Source organism: Xiphophorus couchianus, chromosome 19 (assembly GCF_001444195.1).
Source record: "Xiphophorus couchianus chromosome 19, X_couchianus-1.0, whole genome shotgun sequence".
Taxonomy (NCBI): Eukaryota; Metazoa; Chordata; class Actinopteri; order Cyprinodontiformes; family Poeciliidae; genus Xiphophorus; species Xiphophorus couchianus.
Window position 1 is genome coordinate 5047966 of NC_040246.1, and position 17863 is coordinate 5065828.

General features: G+C 40.5%; 1 protein-coding gene across 1 annotated transcript in view; it reads right to left on the reverse strand.

The window, feature by feature from the left end:
• Positions 1-16487, reverse strand: part of plekhh1 (pleckstrin homology domain containing, family H (with MyTH4 domain) member 1) — a 35688-nt gene extending 19201 nt beyond the window's left edge. Inside the window, exons 1-7 of the mRNA XM_028000897.1 lie at positions 16255-16487; positions 10476-10659; positions 4185-4247; positions 2511-2660; positions 2333-2416; positions 2107-2188; positions 197-373 (exon numbers count right to left, since the gene is read on the reverse strand). Coding sequence (XP_027856698.1) covers positions 197-373; positions 2107-2188; positions 2333-2416; positions 2511-2660; positions 4185-4247; positions 10476-10625 — 706 coding nt within the window. The 5' untranslated portion in view covers positions 10626-10659; positions 16255-16487. The remainder of the gene's footprint in view (positions 1-196; positions 374-2106; positions 2189-2332; positions 2417-2510; positions 2661-4184; positions 4248-10475; positions 10660-16254) is intronic.
• Positions 16488-17863: the final 1376 nt, after the last annotated feature.

The window sequence follows — 17863 nt, forward strand, 5'->3', positions numbered from 1 at the left end:
AAGTGTGGTGTGGATCAGCATTCAGTGTGTGTTTCTTGGTCTTCATGGTGCTGCATGTTCACTACTGACTTCCTTAAGCGTACACTTGAATAGCGATTTGTGTTAGAATATCATAAAAGCCCCAATAGAATCTATTGATGTTTGTGGATATAATATGGCATAGTGTGGAAAATAATCCAAATTAAAGGCAGTCCACCTGTTGGCAGGCTCTTGATGTTAGAGGCTGCCCCACGCAGACCTCTCCAGCTGTCATCCTGGGCGGGTGGCGTGCCGGGGCAGCTGGGAGGAAACAGCGGGCTGCTGGGCACCAGGTGGGCATCTAACACGGGGGAGGTGGCAGGGGATCCAGAGGACAGAGGCTTCTCTAAGAGAGCTGCAAAACAAACAAAAGCAGAGGGTATTCAAACAACTCTGATTGACACCGCACTCCAGCTAAGACCACCAGTTAACATCAGTCTAAGAGCATAACGGATGTCCCGTCAGGGTAAACACAGACAAGAGGAGGATTAAGGGACGGCCGTGGTACAGAGATGAAGAGATTGCTGCACTGCTGTCTCTAACTACAGGCTTGCTAAGCGGTAGAGATTGCACAGTTCAGCAGACTGCCCACACAGCCATTCATCATAAGAAGCATGTTTTGCAGCGGCGTAAACACCGGCTCCGGTAGTGCACCACAGTGTTGGGTCACTTCTGTGCTGTTATTGTCTGGACGGTTTGAGCGCTGCTACAGGACATGCTCACCAGAAAGAAGCTTACTGAGGGGATGAAGCAGATTATTCCACTGAATAAGATAAATACTTTGTGTTGTAGGTGATGTTTTTTTTTTTTTTTTATATATTTAAATTTAATTTGTCCCAAAAACATGCGGTGTAGTGAAATCAAGTATATGTGAATGAAAGGTTTGGACAGCTCTACAACATATTTGTGTTGGTGATGCAGTTTTTACAGATGAAAAGCAGAAATAAGCTCGTCGAAGGCAATGCATTCTAAATACTCCATAAATAATCAAAAGAAGCCGGTCGGCTAGAAAGTTTCACTCAAGGTAGTAAATATAAGAAGTCACCACTGACTGGTTGTCAGACTTCTGTAACCATTAAAACATAAAACAATTTACATCTGCCACCATTTACTATTCTGATTCAGCAGCAGAATGATGGCGGGTTTTAGAGTAGAGAAATTAATCTGGACAGATATTGCAGGATGGAAGTTATTGGTTTTCTGAAATAATGCCACTACTTTGTCACAAAATGTATTTAAAGATTTGTTACTAAAAATGTATATGCTTCCTCACGAGAAGATTATACTTTTAAATTCGAACCTGCATTTTTAATGCAACAAAGACAAGATACGGATTATGAAACTTTGTATTCTATTGGTTCGTACTGTAGTAATTGGATCCCTGCTGGTTTCGTGTGTGTAAATCCAATTTGCTACAGAAAACTATAGTTTTACCTGCAGTGAAATAGTCTGACTACTTTGCTTTTTAGATGATTATGCCCTCATTATTTCCGAATGTGAATTTACTCAACACAAACGTACAACATGCAGCCAGGAAAGTTAGCAAGGACACTAAAACCCAGAATTAGAACCCTTTATTCCTGAGGACTTTAAATGCAACAAAATAGCCATAAACAGTTTGAGGCGTAAAGATTGTGCCAGAAATTCGCACTCAAGCAGATCAGAGGCGGACTTGTGTTTTATTTCTGCACAAACTGACAAGAAAGTGCTAAAATGTTTCACATAATATACACATTTCATTTTATTATAATGGTTACAAAGCTTGTTTTTTTTTTTAAACATAGAACATTTTTGGCCCAAATTTGTGCCGGATTCATGACGTCTTATTTGGGGATGCTTCTACGTTTTTTAGCAAGACAAAGCCGGGGTGAATTCTGCAGCAGTGATTCCATGGTTCTATAATAAAAATGTATGCATTTCCTGACCCATTCTCCTGATGCAAGTTTAAAATCGGCACATAAAACATGTGATTCTTAAATCGCAATCTAAGATGTCTTCTCCAATAAACATAGTGATGCTAAATGGAGAATGAAGAGAAACTTAATTTCCACGTGACAAAACATTTCAGCTTGTTTTGTGAGAACTCACACTGCAGCTTGTCTTGCAGCAGCACAATCTGCTCCGTCTGCTTCCCATTTGCAAGTTTCAGTTGCTGGTTCTCCAGCTCCATCTGTACAAGAGAACAAGTAAATGGGATTTGAACCATAAAAGGTAAGGCAAAGTACTTGGTTCTATCCATGTTCACCAGCTACTGTGTACTTAACAAGCGGTCTCTGTTTGTTTAGCGGATTCATCTGAACATGCCTGATCTTACCTCTCTGAGCTTAAACGTGACCCAGTCTTTAATCTTGGCAGCCTTCTCTTCAATAATTTTTGCCTCCTGGGCTCTGGCTAACATCTGTAATGCAGAAAATGGGATTTGCGGGCTTCGACTTACACTTCAGGCACATAAATAGACGTTTCGCTTCTTTATCTGAAGCTTCAGCCCGTACCTGTTGTTCCAGCTGGACCTCTAATCTCCTGATTACAGCATCCTTCTCTTGGAGCTGATTGGTCAGGTCCTGATACTTTTTGTAAAGCGAGTTCTCCGAGTCACCAGTTTGCACGTTTGCAGACTTCAACTTCTCTTCCATGACCTGGATCTGAAATGCAAAATTAAATGTGCATTTAAGCAATGTCGACTTGAATCAATGTGATCCTTTTTAGTTTTCACCGACTGCTGACAAGGCAACGATAAAAAAAAAAGAAAAAAAAAAAAAGAGCATGCCATTTCCCAGCTCTGCTCAGAAAAGCCCTTTATAGCCCTGAGGTAGTTTTTGGGGTTGAAAAGACACGGTGTCCTTAAATTACTACCTACAGAGAACACCTGGAGCAGGCAGAAATGATGGAAAATTCGCGATTAAAGCCGACAGCATGAGAGCAGAAGAAACAGAAAAAAAAGAAAAAAAAGAATTACAAATGCTCTTTTAGTTGTGCTAAAGCAAGCTAGGTTAGTTCATAATTAAGTTCAAATGTGAGGTATCCCTCAAGTTTTACATTAGATTCATTATGTGTATTTCAGTACTTTATGGGTACTTTGCTTTAACATACAAACAGTACTCCCAGTTCAGCCCTTCTGTGTTTAGCTGCGTCTCTCTCCTGGAGCTACTGCTACCCATAAGTTGATGTACTCTTTGTTTTTCTTTCCCAAATAAAATATGGCTGGCTCAGTGTGTTTGGGTTTGTTTGTATTTTTTTTCCTGGGCAATGCCACTGACATAGTTGTTGCTGATATAACATTTCTTTCTAATTCAAATCACTCCTGTGTTTAGAAGTGTCTTTCGCCTGGATAGTCGTTGACCTTCGTCTACTCAAAAAAAAATTCCCAAATGTTTAACTGTGTCTCTTTTCCAGAAGAATTTACTTAGTTAGCTACTGTCAGTATTGGCTAAGTGACTCTCTTTGTTTCCAATAAAAAGCATCCCTCTGTTTGGCTGTGTTTCATCAGATAACAGACCTGTATGAACCATTATAGAATTTGAAATGAGGAAGAGGCAAAAACAAAACAAAAAACAACTTATTTTCTCAACTGGTTTTGTACTTTGTTGTCAGCAAATCTAAACTACTTAATAAATTACATTGATGCACTGAAATAAAATGACAACGTTGAATTTTTTTGTAATTTTAAACACCTACAATAATTGCTGCTTTGTAATCAGGTAATATGATAACACTGTATTTGAAGGGGTGTGCTTCAGACTGACATGAGACTGTCATAAACATGACATAACACCTGTTTATCATTTATGACTCTTCATAAATGATTACAACTGTTGTCCTGAAGTTTCATTCAGTAAATAATGCCACTTTTAATGCAAAGGTGCTCCAAAAAGTTGCATGAAAAGTCCATTAAAAGTGTAAACTTTCCATTATTCAGTAAATAATTGCACCTTTAATGCAAAATTGCATTACAACTTGCATTAAAAGTCAATTAAAAGTGTAAACTATGCATTAAAAGTGTCATTACTTACCAAATGACACTTCATGACAAGAGGCATGGACATTCATAAAGACTCCTTCATGTTCATAAAAGGTGTTGTCATGTTTATGGACAGTCTCATGTCATAAACCAGAAATACTCACATTCATTTGTCTTTTGTGGTCAAAAATCACATTTTATCCATTACCTGTTTTTCAGCTTTCTCTGCCCTCTGATCAGCGTCTGACACCCTGTGCTCCAGCTCCTGCATCTATAGTAGAGAGAAAAATGTTAAAACACATTTCAACAGATCAACTGTTTCCGTCAGAGGGAAGAAGTCGGTACTTAGCGAGGTGTAGCTGAAACGCTAAGTACTGCTTCTTCAGTAAGAAAATTGCTGTAACACTAAAACAGAAACTAGCACAAAAACATAAGCTGATCTCATGTTTAAAAAACAATGGATGCAGGCTATAATGTTGACAAAAAGACAGACTAATGGCTGGAAACGTTCTGTAATCTAAAAACACCTGGTGGAACATCTAGCAACTTAGCTAATTAGTTGAAATGGCAACAGGCCAGAAATGTACTGACTCATCTTTGGGACCTCAGGCGGCACTGCATTAAAAACAGACACGAGTCTCAGCATTCGCTCAAGAACACATAACAACGCAAGCTTGAGAGAAAAACCCTCCCCGTCGCCAGTTTTTATGTGGAACAGCATCTCTCACACTATAAACGTAGATAATAGCAGTGTGGTTGTGTGCACACCGTCATCATGACAGTTCACACATCTGCAAGTACCCCGTCGCACACTCGCGCACTCCCTTGAAAGCCTGGACGGCCTTTTCTTTTTTGTGAGTTCAACGACCCGGTTCAAAGGAGAACAAACATGTTAATGGATTCTTTCTGGTTGAGAGAAACGTGTGAATTCCCCTTAGACGTTGTGTTTTCTCCATCCACCCTGTTTACTCCTCGTTGCCTCAATGAAGGCCAGCATGGAAACACTTCTCTTCAGCCAGATTAAAGTCCGCCAACAGCCGGAGGATCGGGGGTGAAGACCGACCGTCAGTTATTGGTGGGATGACTCCTCTTCCTAAGGTCAGCGGGGGCGAAAGGCTTCATCGACAGAGAGAAGCAAACTGAATGCATCTTGCATTTGAAAGCTAATAACCTTTAGAAAAAGCAAATACAAGTGGTGACTTTAAGGCCCCTCTAAGGTTCCAATGTCGGAAGGAAGATGGAAGAACTTCATATCAGAAAAGAACAAAAAATAAAAATGGAGGCAACATCCTGCTAGACGCTGGATAATGGGAACCAATGAGAACAATCTCATGTAAGATACAGCAATTCAGTCAACTTAAAGATATATTACAGATAATTAACTACCCTAAAATTTACTTTATTTCTCAAAATTAGTAAAATGCATGCATTTATTTTTTACCTTGGGGCATAACTAATCTCCACATATAACCTTATTATACTGGCCTTTTCCGTCTCCACTTCTATGATACGACATTGTCAAATTCTGTAATTCAGCTATACATGATGAAACCAGAGATATGTAACCAAACCAGTACATGGTTTGGTTACATATGGGACAGTTACATGTGGTTTTTATGTTGCACGCAGGAGGGTTGTAAATGGTGGTCACTGCTTTGCACAAACAAGCTCGTTCATAAGTGGGGATAACATTTCTGGCGAGCTTTGAAACTTTATTATACAGTAAATGGGGCGGAGAGAGAAGGGGAAGACATGCAGTAAATGGCCTGAGACCAGGAATTGAATTTATTTAATTTACATTAAATGTAAAGAAGAAGAAGCCATTTGACAACAGATGAATGTATTTTTTTTTTATTCATTTGAATTTTAAGATCTAAATGTAAGAGCCATCACTTCTTGTGTAAAAATGGTGATGGTTCACGATTCCTTTGAATGTTTTTCCAAGTTAGAAAGTATAAATATACACAGGCGCCACAGTTGTTTAGGCTTTCAGTTAGGAATGAATCCAGAGCAATATGTACATCTAAACATTTAGATGTACATTTTGTAGGCATCCTACAAAATGCCTACAAAGACAACAATTTAGATTTATTTTTGAACAAGTAAAAAAAAAAGTACGAGATAAATAAGCGTTCTCACACACTGCAGTAAACCTTGTGACTTTTCAGCACAATCCATTCCTGACCCACACTAATTGTCAAGCAACACTGTGAAGATCAAACCATGTGAGGCTAAGTGATTAATGTAATTTGTCCTAAATTGAATTAGAAATGGTCAGCTGGCGTAGTTTAGACTCGCTACTGCTATGTTGCATCTGAGACGTGACTTCAGAGAAAGTCGTTCAACGGTTTCCAGCTATGCATTTGTGACTTGTAGCAGAAATATTACAGCAGAACATCTTGTATAGTAAACAATGGCTGCTTCTACAGTATAATGTCCACTGCTCTCTTTGGTTCCTTACTCTTTGCAAGTGCTTGTAAATTAGTTTCTCTGTCTGGTAAACAACCATAGAATACCCTGCATCTCATCAACATGTTTGGCGACAAAAACTGGCCGTTTCTGGTGGCTTACTAACCAGTCATAAGAGCAGCACACTGGTTTTGCATTTAGATTATTTTCATGTATTTTGTTTATTTTTTGTTAAACGTGGATCTAAATTTAGTTCATCCTTTGGCATTGGGAATCCTAGTGCTATCATATTTGGGAATTGGGTGCTTTAAGTGTTTTAAGTGCTTGTTTTACATTCTGTGCTGTAGTTTTAGTTTCTCTCCTTTTGACCATAGTTCCTGTTTTAGTTTTGTCACTTATTTTTCTGAGAACACATTTCACCTCAGTTGCATCACTGTCTGTTTATTATACAAACCAGATTCTAGTGATCAACACCCCAAGATAAATACCTGTAAGTTTGTCAGCTCTTTGTCAGATCCTGTTTTGCCACTGGCGTTTCTGAGTTTTCTTTCCATTACTTCTACAGTTTCGTTTTTTTTGCTCTGAACTCTGGGATTTTTGACCTTCCTTCATTTTTGACCCGTCTGCCTCCTCCCTGCAGTAAACAGAACCAGGACAACCATGTGTATTGTAACAACCCTCTTTGGTGTGACGTTGTTATTGAGGGAAGAAAACTCTAAAGGTAGCTATTGTTTGTAATAGTGAGTTCTTTTAAAATGCCGTCACTGGAACATCAAAAGACCTTCATAAACTGTCACGTTTTGGTACTTTCATCCAAAAAAAAAAAAAGAACAATTTTCCTTTACAGGTCTTTCTAATTAGGACTTGTTAAAATCCACAAGTCAAACAGGACTTTTTCCTCTCTTCCTTATTTTGTCTGACTCACTGTCTGCTGCTGGAGATAAATCCTATGTCAAAGGCAAACTGCATCAACTTTTTTTTTTTTTCACTTATGTTTTTCCATTCCTAAGTGGGTCAATGCATAAAACACTCCTAACTTGGCGAGAGGCGAGATGAGGAGCATGAAACGGTATTTCCAAACAGCAATAAGATGACAGCATAGTAGTCCCCCATTCCACACTAATCCACACATAGCAATGCGGGCCTTCACGGTAAACCTTCTATGTAATTGTGTTTCATTACGCATGTAAGTTATTGCAATAAGGAGCAATAACCTAAAAACTAGGTATCATCACAAAAAAAACAACAACTGTGGAATAACCAGAAAGAGAACTAAGGCAAGAAGTGTAGTACGTTTGTGAGAGTCTGAAATGACCATGTATAAATGGAGTCCCTTGACGGCGAGCAAGAGAGTGTCGTCTCCATTTACAAACATTTAAATCTAAATCTAAATCAGAGAGCTGCAAAAAACTAAATTAGAACCTGACACTTTTGCATGTGGTGTTTTGTGAGTAAAGAAGAAGGTGGCGTTTTAGGCCAAATTGCTCTTAATTATAATTCAGCAAAATAAGAAGCTGTCCAGACTGGGAAAACAAACGTCAAAGCATGGAAAAAGGGGCAGCTTTGACAAATGTCACTGACAGAGTTTTACTCTTTCTTTAGGAATACTACATCATATTTAGGAATTGGGTTTTTAAGTGTTATGGAAACGTTTATTTGAACTCATCAATGTTGCATTTCATCTTTTCTTTTTCTAAATGATCAGTTTTCATTACTCATTGTAAAATAAGATCCCATCCTGGTCACGCCATGGTTCTGCTGTCAACTGCTCCCGATCTTGGCTTGAGAACGCAACCAAAGCAACTTCATCTGCACAAAACTGAGATGTAACCTTCTTCACGTTTCCCCATCGGGGGAAACAAGTTGCAATGTTAATCAGCTAACGGAGGTTGCCAGGTCAGGAAAAAGCCCTGTCACACCATGACTGTACTCCTCCCTGAATATTTCAGTGATGAGATGTTTCATACTCTACCATTTTCACTTTTCAAATGGGCTTCTGTACAGCATGAGATCTCACAGGGGAAGTGGAAGTCTTAAAGGGCTTGACAGAGAACACGGCATGGAGTCGTCTTCCTCTTATAGACCACACGGTTGTGTTTGGACATCCTGCCAGCAGACTAAATGAGCCGCTCTGCTCGGCCATGGAGTTCAGAGACGAGACAGAGTTTGAAACCACTACGGCAAAGGCAATCTGAAGCCGGTTAGTTGGATGACACAAATACTTCTCCAAAGTCAAGACGGTGGAAAAGTTGAGATGCCACTCATCCTTTGAGTCTTTTAACGGGCGCCAATTTATCTCCCGATGATTGCTTTCCAAAAAGGTCAGAGAATCGGTTTTATTACCAAAATTTTACAAGCATTTGGTCGGCTGTTGTTTCCACCAACTAAAGGGGGGGGAGAATTACCAGAACGAATGAGCTTGAACATTCCTTTTAGCTGAAAGTTTAACATACTCTTGATGACACACCATGACTGGACCAAGTGTTTACCAAAAGCGATGGGTAATCTCGTGTATTTACGCACACAAATAAACAGTCATCAGCACTTGGAGTTCAAACCGATCCACGTGCTGTAATTGTTTCCTCATGCACGTAAATATGTAAAAATACCATCGTACCGCCCTCTAGTCGTCACAGACTATAAACAGAGCTTTTCCACAACAAAAATCTGCCGACAAGAAGCAGATGCGTGGCGCTCGAATTCACACATTGTGCAGAAAATCTGTACTGGGATTTTCTCTGAATGTGAGGAAAACTGGTGGACACTAAAGTCCAAAGTTAGTTTCCAATTAGTCTGTGTTGAAGTTTCCATTGGAAATTCAGCTCATTTTACGCTTTGCAAGTTTAAAGTACCTCAGTAATTATTTAATCATTTCAGTCTGACTGATACAGGAAGATGCACTTTATTTCACATGTAGGGTTGAAACTTGTGAATGAAGCGGACCTTTACCAGGCTGTGAAATACTGAAATCTAACCTCAGGTGTGTGAAAACAGAAACTACAGTTTCTGTTGTTTCAGTTTCCTTTAACCAAAGATGAAGCAAAACTGGAAAAAAAAAAAAAAGCTGCACCCCATAACTGTTGACACATCCAAAGTACACAAATTAATATATATATATATATATATATATATATATATATATATATATATATAAAGAGGCATCCTTTATTTTAATCTTGTGACAATATGTATTCCATCATTTTATTGAGGACACAGGTGACTTAAATCTCTATATTTTGCTAATTAGAGCCAACAGCTGAATTTATTCAGTTTTCATCATTTTCAATTGATTCTTTGAAATTAATGAATTACTAGTATTGGTTATATCGTGCCAAAGTTTTTTAAAAACACTGTGATAACACTGTGTCATGTAACATCAACCATGCTAGCTGTGCTAACTATGCTAACCATGCTAAATGCTAATTTTAGATGTTAAGACATCATTCTGTCTTTGTTTTGCTGTCTGTTTATCTGAGGCATCACAGAAAACATTCCCTCTTTCATGTTGCCTTATAAAAGTAATGGTTCACAACAGAACAGTGATTTTATAACAGCAGTAAATCTAATGGGACATTTAGAGTTTGAATGGATCAAAAAGAATGTTGTGATATAAGACAAAGTTACAAAACTTATTCATCTCTAATGTTCCTTAATAAGGAGAAATGAAATCTGATAATTTATTTTGTTTTTTGGGGTTTATTTGCACAAATTAATCTGTCTAAACTAGAGGACTTTGTAGTCAGTGATGCACCTCACCAGCCTGTATGTGAGAAAATTATAGTTCTATCTTCTTGTAATATGTTATTGTTCAGATACATTATTAACTTGTGTGGAAAGGAGAAACAAAGTTATTTATAGTTACTAAAGAACAAACAGAATCAACCATTATACAAAATCAGTGATTGGAAGTTGGCCGTTGAATCTCAGATTTTTTTTAGTCGTAAAGTCTCATTGTATCTATAAATTGAATCCGTAGCTAAGGCCACATCCCCAAATTTCTGTCCATATTCCAAAATGATGGCTCCCTGCTGAGTTATGTTTTGGAAGAGACTGATCCAATTTCGTGTGCAGCCTTTTCTCACCGTCTCACCTTTTCTGCCAGCAGCTCTCGGATTTTCCCTGCCTGCAGGCGGAACCTCAGCAGCTGCATCTCCAGAGCGACACAGCGATTCTGCCAGTCCACGCTGGCCGCTCCTACGGCTCCGGGTCCTGCTCCGCTGCTCTCCAGCACGTCAGCCATGGCGAGGATTCAGGCCTCCGCCTTTGGACTCAGGCTGGAATGAAAAGGGGGGAGGAAAAAAAAAGAAAAAGTTTTTGTTAGACCAGCCCATGAAGAATAGCTGCAAAGCACTAATTTAGTTCTGAACACGAGGCACAGCTAGTTCCGAGATGGTATTTCTGTGTTCAGTCCAGCTCCTGTTTTCATTTACACCACAAGATGATAAAAAAAAAAGCGATTAAACATCTAAAGGAGCTCGTTGCTGACCGCATTTCCCATGATTCACAGAGGAAGCGTGAGCAAAAAGCAACCCCTAATGATGAGTCAGAAGTGACACGACTTAAACGAAAGCTTCCTCTACCTCTCTGTGTCAGAGACACGTGTAACTGAAATGAAACATGCACACACATACATGTTGGTTGCACAGAAACAGATTGCAGCGGCCTGCATCCCCCTTTCTTTTCCTCCATCTTTTCTCTACATGCCCACACACACTGAACAAAACCTCAGCGGGGAGACGCTGTGAGTGGGGGAGCTGGAGTTCCCAGGCCTGCATACCCACCACAAAGCAGGTCAGAGCTCTGCTTTTTAGCCCAATTACCTACTAACCCAATCCCCCTGCCCCCTCCCCAGTCACCCACCCACAACTCCCAGTCCATGCAATCCCTTCTTAATTACAAGGAAGGAGCGAAACAGGATCCTACGCTGCACAATAGTGCCTTTCTGCATGACAGTCCCATCACAGCTAGAGGCTGGAGCCGTCAGCTTGCCTCTGCAGAGAAAAGTGGAAAGAATGTGCGACAACGAATGGGCAGAACGCCAAAAGCGGAAAAAACGGTGCATTCAAGTTATTTTATTTTATTTTACCAAATCCTGACTTGGCTGTTGACCGGTTTGTATGTTCATTTGCAAAATAATAAAAGCAGGGTGAAGATGTTGGAAGGTGAGCTGTGAAAAAAATAGGTGAGGATGGCCCAGCTTGAGAGAAAAATCAAAGCACAGCCAGACTGCGTCAGTAAGACAGCAGACGTTCAAAGTCCAGCAGCTATAAGTGCACCGCGTTGCTCCCCTACAATTAGCGTGCTCATAAATGCAGACCCAGCAGGCAGATTACAGAAGTCATGCTTGCAGAGGTTTCACCAGGCGACCGCTGTGCCCAGGCCGGACAAGTCAAGGTCCAACTACCAGCGTCTCTTCCTCTGTCCGGGACAAACTTAGAGGTCTGTGCTCTGAGCAAAGTCGAGTGGAAGAGGTGGGGGGAAAGCCAGCCAGAAATCCTTTTTTTGGTCAAACCGTGTGGAGAGCAGCATCAGAGCAGAAACAGATGTAAACAAGCCATTTGCGCTGCCATGCTAGCTCTCTCTCAAGCAAGATCCTCCATTACTTCAGGAAAGGCTAAAGTTGTAAAACGCCAAAAGAACACTGAAGTAGCAGAAGGTTGTTCCAAAAGACTTGCAATTATTTCAAATGTTGACACGCTGCAGGCAAAAAATTAAAAACGCATTTCATTTGAATTTCACATTTTCTTACGACGTACAATTCTTTGTTTTCTTTTTTGCATATAAATATCTGAAAAGTGTCATGTGCATTTGTATTCAGCCCCGTCTGAGTCGGCACTTTGCAGAACAACCTTCCACTGCAATTAAAGCGACAAATCTTTAGGATGTCTGTCTCCACCAGCTTTCAACAATCTGGAGCACAGGTGTCAAACTCCGGTCCTCAAAGGCCGCTGTCCTGCAGTTTGTAGATGTGTCACAGGTACAAAACACTGGAATGAAATGGCTTCATAACCTCCTCCTTGTGTAGATCAGTTCTCCCAGCCTTGCTAATGACCTAATTATTCTATTCAGGTGAGGAGCAGCAGAGGCACAACTAAATGTTGCAGGACAGCGGCCCTCGAGGACTGGAGTTTGAGACCCCTGATCTAGAGAGTGGGTTCAGACTTTGACTGCACCAGCTTAATTTACAGTGAGATTAAAATACACATATGTGGATTATTACATGTGTGTCCTCTGAAAGAAAGCAGGCAACACTGGATTTTATTCATGGATTTCAGTGTAAAAGGAGCTGCCTACAAATGCACGCCTCACCTTTCTTTTTATATCTAAGGCTGTTTTCATACCTGTTTTCAATGCGGGAGACTTGGTTTGATTAGAGACCAAATTGCAACACTTGTTACATTTTCAGCTGGTGTGGTTTGCTTTCACACTGCACTGTGTAAAATGATCCAAACCATAAAAAAAAATGTGTTCCCCCTCCCCGCCTGTGGCGGCACTGCAGCAAGAACCACCGGAAGAAACATTACGAAAACATCCATAGAAGACACGAGCGCATGTTTCTTCTTCACAAATGCAGATGGAGTAGCGTCAGGTTTTAGCGATTGTAGTATTTAACTTTTGGTTTTGGATTGTCGAAAGGCTGTCAGTTTGATATTATGGCATGTGTCTGTGCTGAAAGCATTCAATTCTGTATATCTTCATGTTTGAGCCACCCAAAAAAGTAAAAAAAGAGAAGATGACGGCTTGAACTTTTGAGTCCGTCTCCACATTTAACAACTCGACGACCTTGTGAGCTGCTCCGCTTTAAACTGCTTGCAGGATCTTGCAGACGGTCCCAGCCAGAGCAAACACTGGGAAAAGTGGGCCGAGTATTTAGAAATGCCACCAGAGTAATCCCGACAGGATGCTTTCAATGACTGCTATAAAGGTCTGCTGCTTTCCACTGACATATAATTCATCAGAGAGTGATAGCATATCCATCCAGGACGCAGACGGTTATAGAATCATTTCTATGGGATCGTGTGGGATGTTTTCTTCTGGCATGACCCGCCAGATGAAAGAGAAATGCAGCACACGTACGAGTCCGGACCGAAGTAAGCAAGTTCTTCCATTTTTCTTTATTTTAGGCATCAGATTTTCAAACACATACACACTTCACAGCCAGTTGTAACTCTTCTCTTTGGAGCACAGACACACACACACAAGGAGACATAGAGAAACAGATTGGAGACAGACACGTGTGCATCGGCACTCACACAGGCAGAGGCATACACTGCTGAGCATGCAGCTGCGGTGATGTAAGTGATTAGGTGGTTCAGTGATATCATTCCCAGCAGACATTTTCAATCTCCGCCGCTGCCGTCTCTTCTGTCGGGGACCGAATTGGCACCTCCTGGGTTTTTCGGAAAATGAGAATGACTCCCGTCAAGGCGGAGAGTTGAACGCGGATCTGGGTCAGTCGCTGCAGGTTTGTGTCAGCGTGGCAGATCCCTGTGTGTGTGTGTGTGTGTGTGTGTGTGTGTGTGTGTACGCTATGGGTGACACAGACAAATGATCTGAGCAGATCAGAGTACGAGGGCTTCAGACGTTGCCCCTCGGTCCGTACATCATTGTGGTTCTTACCAGTTGACTGAGATAGTCTTGCATTTTGGTTTAAATTTGTTGCAAAGCCGTAGTGCGCGCTCACATGTACGGCGCAAAAAGATTTCAAATCCCGCGTCATTGTTTCCCAACCTTTTGACCCCCAACATGTGCAAAACAGCTTTAAGTCAGTGCAAGGGAAGAAGTGATTAAAATGAAAGTAAAACTGAACAAAGAGCACAATAAATGTCAGTCCCAGAGGTCAGCCTGCCTCATGGCACATCCTCCCTGCTTTTACCCTCTTATCGCTCTTGCCATTACCTCTGCATCACCTCTCTTCTTTTCCCTCCTTGCACTCCTTTCCTCTCCTCCTGCAGCGCCTTTCCCACCCTCCTCTCTTCCCTCCGCTGCCTATCCTCCTCCTCCAAGCCACCGCCAGGCGAGCAATCCTGCATCTCTCTCTCTCTCCCCGACTAGTTCAGGTTAATGACAGACCTCAACAAAAAACTGACCACACTCATTATCAGTCTCAGACTTAAACACAGGGTCCTGACATTCCTCTCCTCTGAGGTGTAAACATCTACCTCTGCAAGCTCTCCTGCCCCTCTGTGTTCAGGTCGTGGATTTCTGACTAACCCTGCAGGGAATGGAGGCAGGACTAGTTTTTCTGCAGGAAAAAAATGGGGTAACAAATGTAAACAAATAATAATAAAAAAAATAGGTTATTGGAGTATGGATGTGTTTTTTTAAGTGCCCTGAAGAGAAAAAAAAGACTGCAAATTGTTATTGTTAATATTTAAGTTACTAACATCACAAGAGGTTTTTGAAACATTCCACTGCAAATGCAGAGAATCTACTAAAAGGATGCAAAAGAAGAGGAACACCATGAAAAAAACAAAAACAAATGAGCGTCATTAAAATAACTTTAATCATTCCAATGCTAACTACTCATTTAAGAATTGAAATTTAGAATTGCACAGGTTTTAAATACACATCACATAAGATGCATCCAACTGGGAAATGTCTAGAAGCAGTAGGACGTGTTTTAGTCTCGTCTGAAATTGATTATTGAAAGGAGTGATTAATCCCTGTCAGTTCTGCAGGCCTTCATCTCACCTTCTAGTTATCAACATGTAAGAAATATGATCTCATTCAGAAAATCTACTGCCTCAAAAACATGTATACATGATTCGTGCTTAATCTCCCGTTAAACCAACCAGCCCACTAAGTGGAGGTGATGCGCCTTTATGCTGATTTAACCAAATGGCAACAAAAAGACGCAGTAGACGATGATGAATATGTTTCTGGTGTGTTCTTCTTAAACTCGGAAGTCTGGTTTTCCCAGGTTTCCAAAGGGAAACACGAAAATGAGCCCCAAAAGGTCAGAATCCTGACATGCCTCCCACACATATAGGATAGTGAAAGTTTCAATTATTAACTAATTCTTAGAAGTTCTGATGGAATGTACCGTATTAACCCAATGGCATCCATAACACTCTGCACTTCTATTTGCAAACATGTCTTTCTTAATGGTTTGAATAAACAGAATGGAGAGAAGTATATTTTTAGTTGCTTATATGATCACCTCGTATTGTCAGTACCTAAACAACAAAAAAGACATACTAGATTTCCAACTTTTACCTACAAATATACATAAAACCACAATTTCCAACAGAAACCAATGCACCAAGACGCCTTGTGTGATGTCACACGGAATGTGCGTTTCTTTATAGGAGCTGGATTTTTTTGTTGATTAAATAATGACTTACTTTAAAAAACAAAACAAAAAAACAGACAAATACATAACCTGACCATTGCATGTAGTTCTATAAGTGGAAAACTACATATAAAGCTTGCTTGCTTCATTCTACAAGAAGGTCTAGCTTTTAGCTTTAAACCCTGAAACTGCTTATGTCACATCTTCTTTATCGGTCTAGAAATCTTCTATTTATGCCAATTCTGCTCCCTATTTTACTCCACAAACTAACTGAAGCTTTAATTATCTTTATAGCTACTCCGAAGGGCACAATGTGGTCAAATGCTCCACGAAAACGGCCACGAGCAACAGGTGTGCGCACTGCTATAGCTCCAATATAGCAGCAACCATAAACTGTCGGTCAGCAAGAATGAAAAAAAAAAAAAAGAAAAAAGTTCAGCCAGACATCTCTCAAAATACACAGCTGTGCTGGCGTCTTTTGTCCAGACGAGCCTCCCGAGGCTAAGTTAACAGTCTCCTTCTGGCTCACGCGCCGTACGTTTGACAACGGAACCGCTCGCGGCGGTAGCTTTACCTTGTGACTCTGCTGTCTTGTCTCCTCTTCTCTCGGGTCTCTTCCTCGGCGACTCGTCGCAGTTCGGCTCATAACCTGCCCTCCGCTCTGCCGTCTTCCCCTCCTCTCCACTCATTCATCTTAATTTATTCGCGTTTTCATATGAGCTCCGTGGCCGGGCAGTCCCGTCACTGCTGCCGCTGCGCCTCGCTTGCTTTTGAACTCTCCGGTGAAACTCTCTCATAGCTCCATTCAACAGACTCATCCCATTTTCCTTTAAAGGGCCGAAAGCGGGATCAGATTTCTCCAAGAGTCAGGCCCCCTCTTGTGTGCGCAGGAGCTGCTCGGGATATTGCATAGGGCCGCCTTGGATTTTAAAGGGTTTGTTGAGGTGAAGATTAGATTTTTAAATACTGACCTACTATCTGCATAACTACTCCAAAGTTGTTTTTTTTAAAAGAAAAGAAAAATGCTCAATAATTTAGTACATTGATTTTTATAACTGCCTAACCTTGCAGACAGTAGCTGCGTTTCCTTTAAATATAGTTACGTAAATTGAAATTACCAAAAATAAATTAGCTTAATGGAAACACGCCAATTTCAAGAAAATCATTGAAATGATATAGTTCGCAGAACTGCAACGGAAACACAATTTTTGCGTCACACGAGCCACGTGACCAACAACCGGATGTTACTACCGGTGAAAACCAGGAAAAAGGTGACAGGAAGTAGTCTTTGTTGTGATTTGTTTTGTTTGCTTTTTCTTTCTTTTCAGACAATGTGCAGCTGACTCCACCCGAGTGCTCACAGCACAGCATAGTTCATAAAGACTTGTGTGTCAGTTGAATTTAATCTGCAATTACAACTTCCCCAAAATGCTGCATACATAGCGGCTCCTAAATATAAGGTACCTGTCACTCCATCTGCTGATTAACACACTGGTGCCATGAATGAATTATGTACATAATCAATTCTTTACATCTGGGATAATGATTTTAATCATTTGAACAAGCCTATTCACAGGTAATTTAAATGTTCTTTCTTATTTAATAGAAACACCACAATGGGGTACATAGACCAAAATTTGCTCAGATTTCTCATGGAAACGCAGCTAATGTGCACCGCAGTCCAACATTGGTGAGTGGTTTATTTGGTAGGGGTCTTATGGGCATCATTCTGTAAGGGGATGGCACAAACACATAGGGTAGGACTTTGTTCCACTGGGGCAGAATGAAAAGGTTGAAATAGCTGAAAGTATCACCTTCAACTTCAAGAAGTAGTTCTTTCTGTTCACTTGAGGCTTCAGTTTTTGTTTGTTTTGTATTTATACTACATTGCTTTAAGAGATTTTTTTTTCTTCTCCACCAGATGAACGTGAAATAGCCTGCACAAATATTTTTCGCTAAGAGTAGTGCGAGTATTGCCTCGGGTTGGAAATTAAGAATGGCAAGACCACCAACTAATAACACCAAAAAGTTCCAACTTCTTTAGTTTAAAGGTAGTCTAATTACAGATTGTGTTTGTTTGTTGCAAAGGTTTGCAGGGCAGACTTTACTGGAATAATATGTTGTTAAACTCACATGTGGAACTTCGCAACTGTAATGAATCATTATCTGGGTAGTAAAGGAGT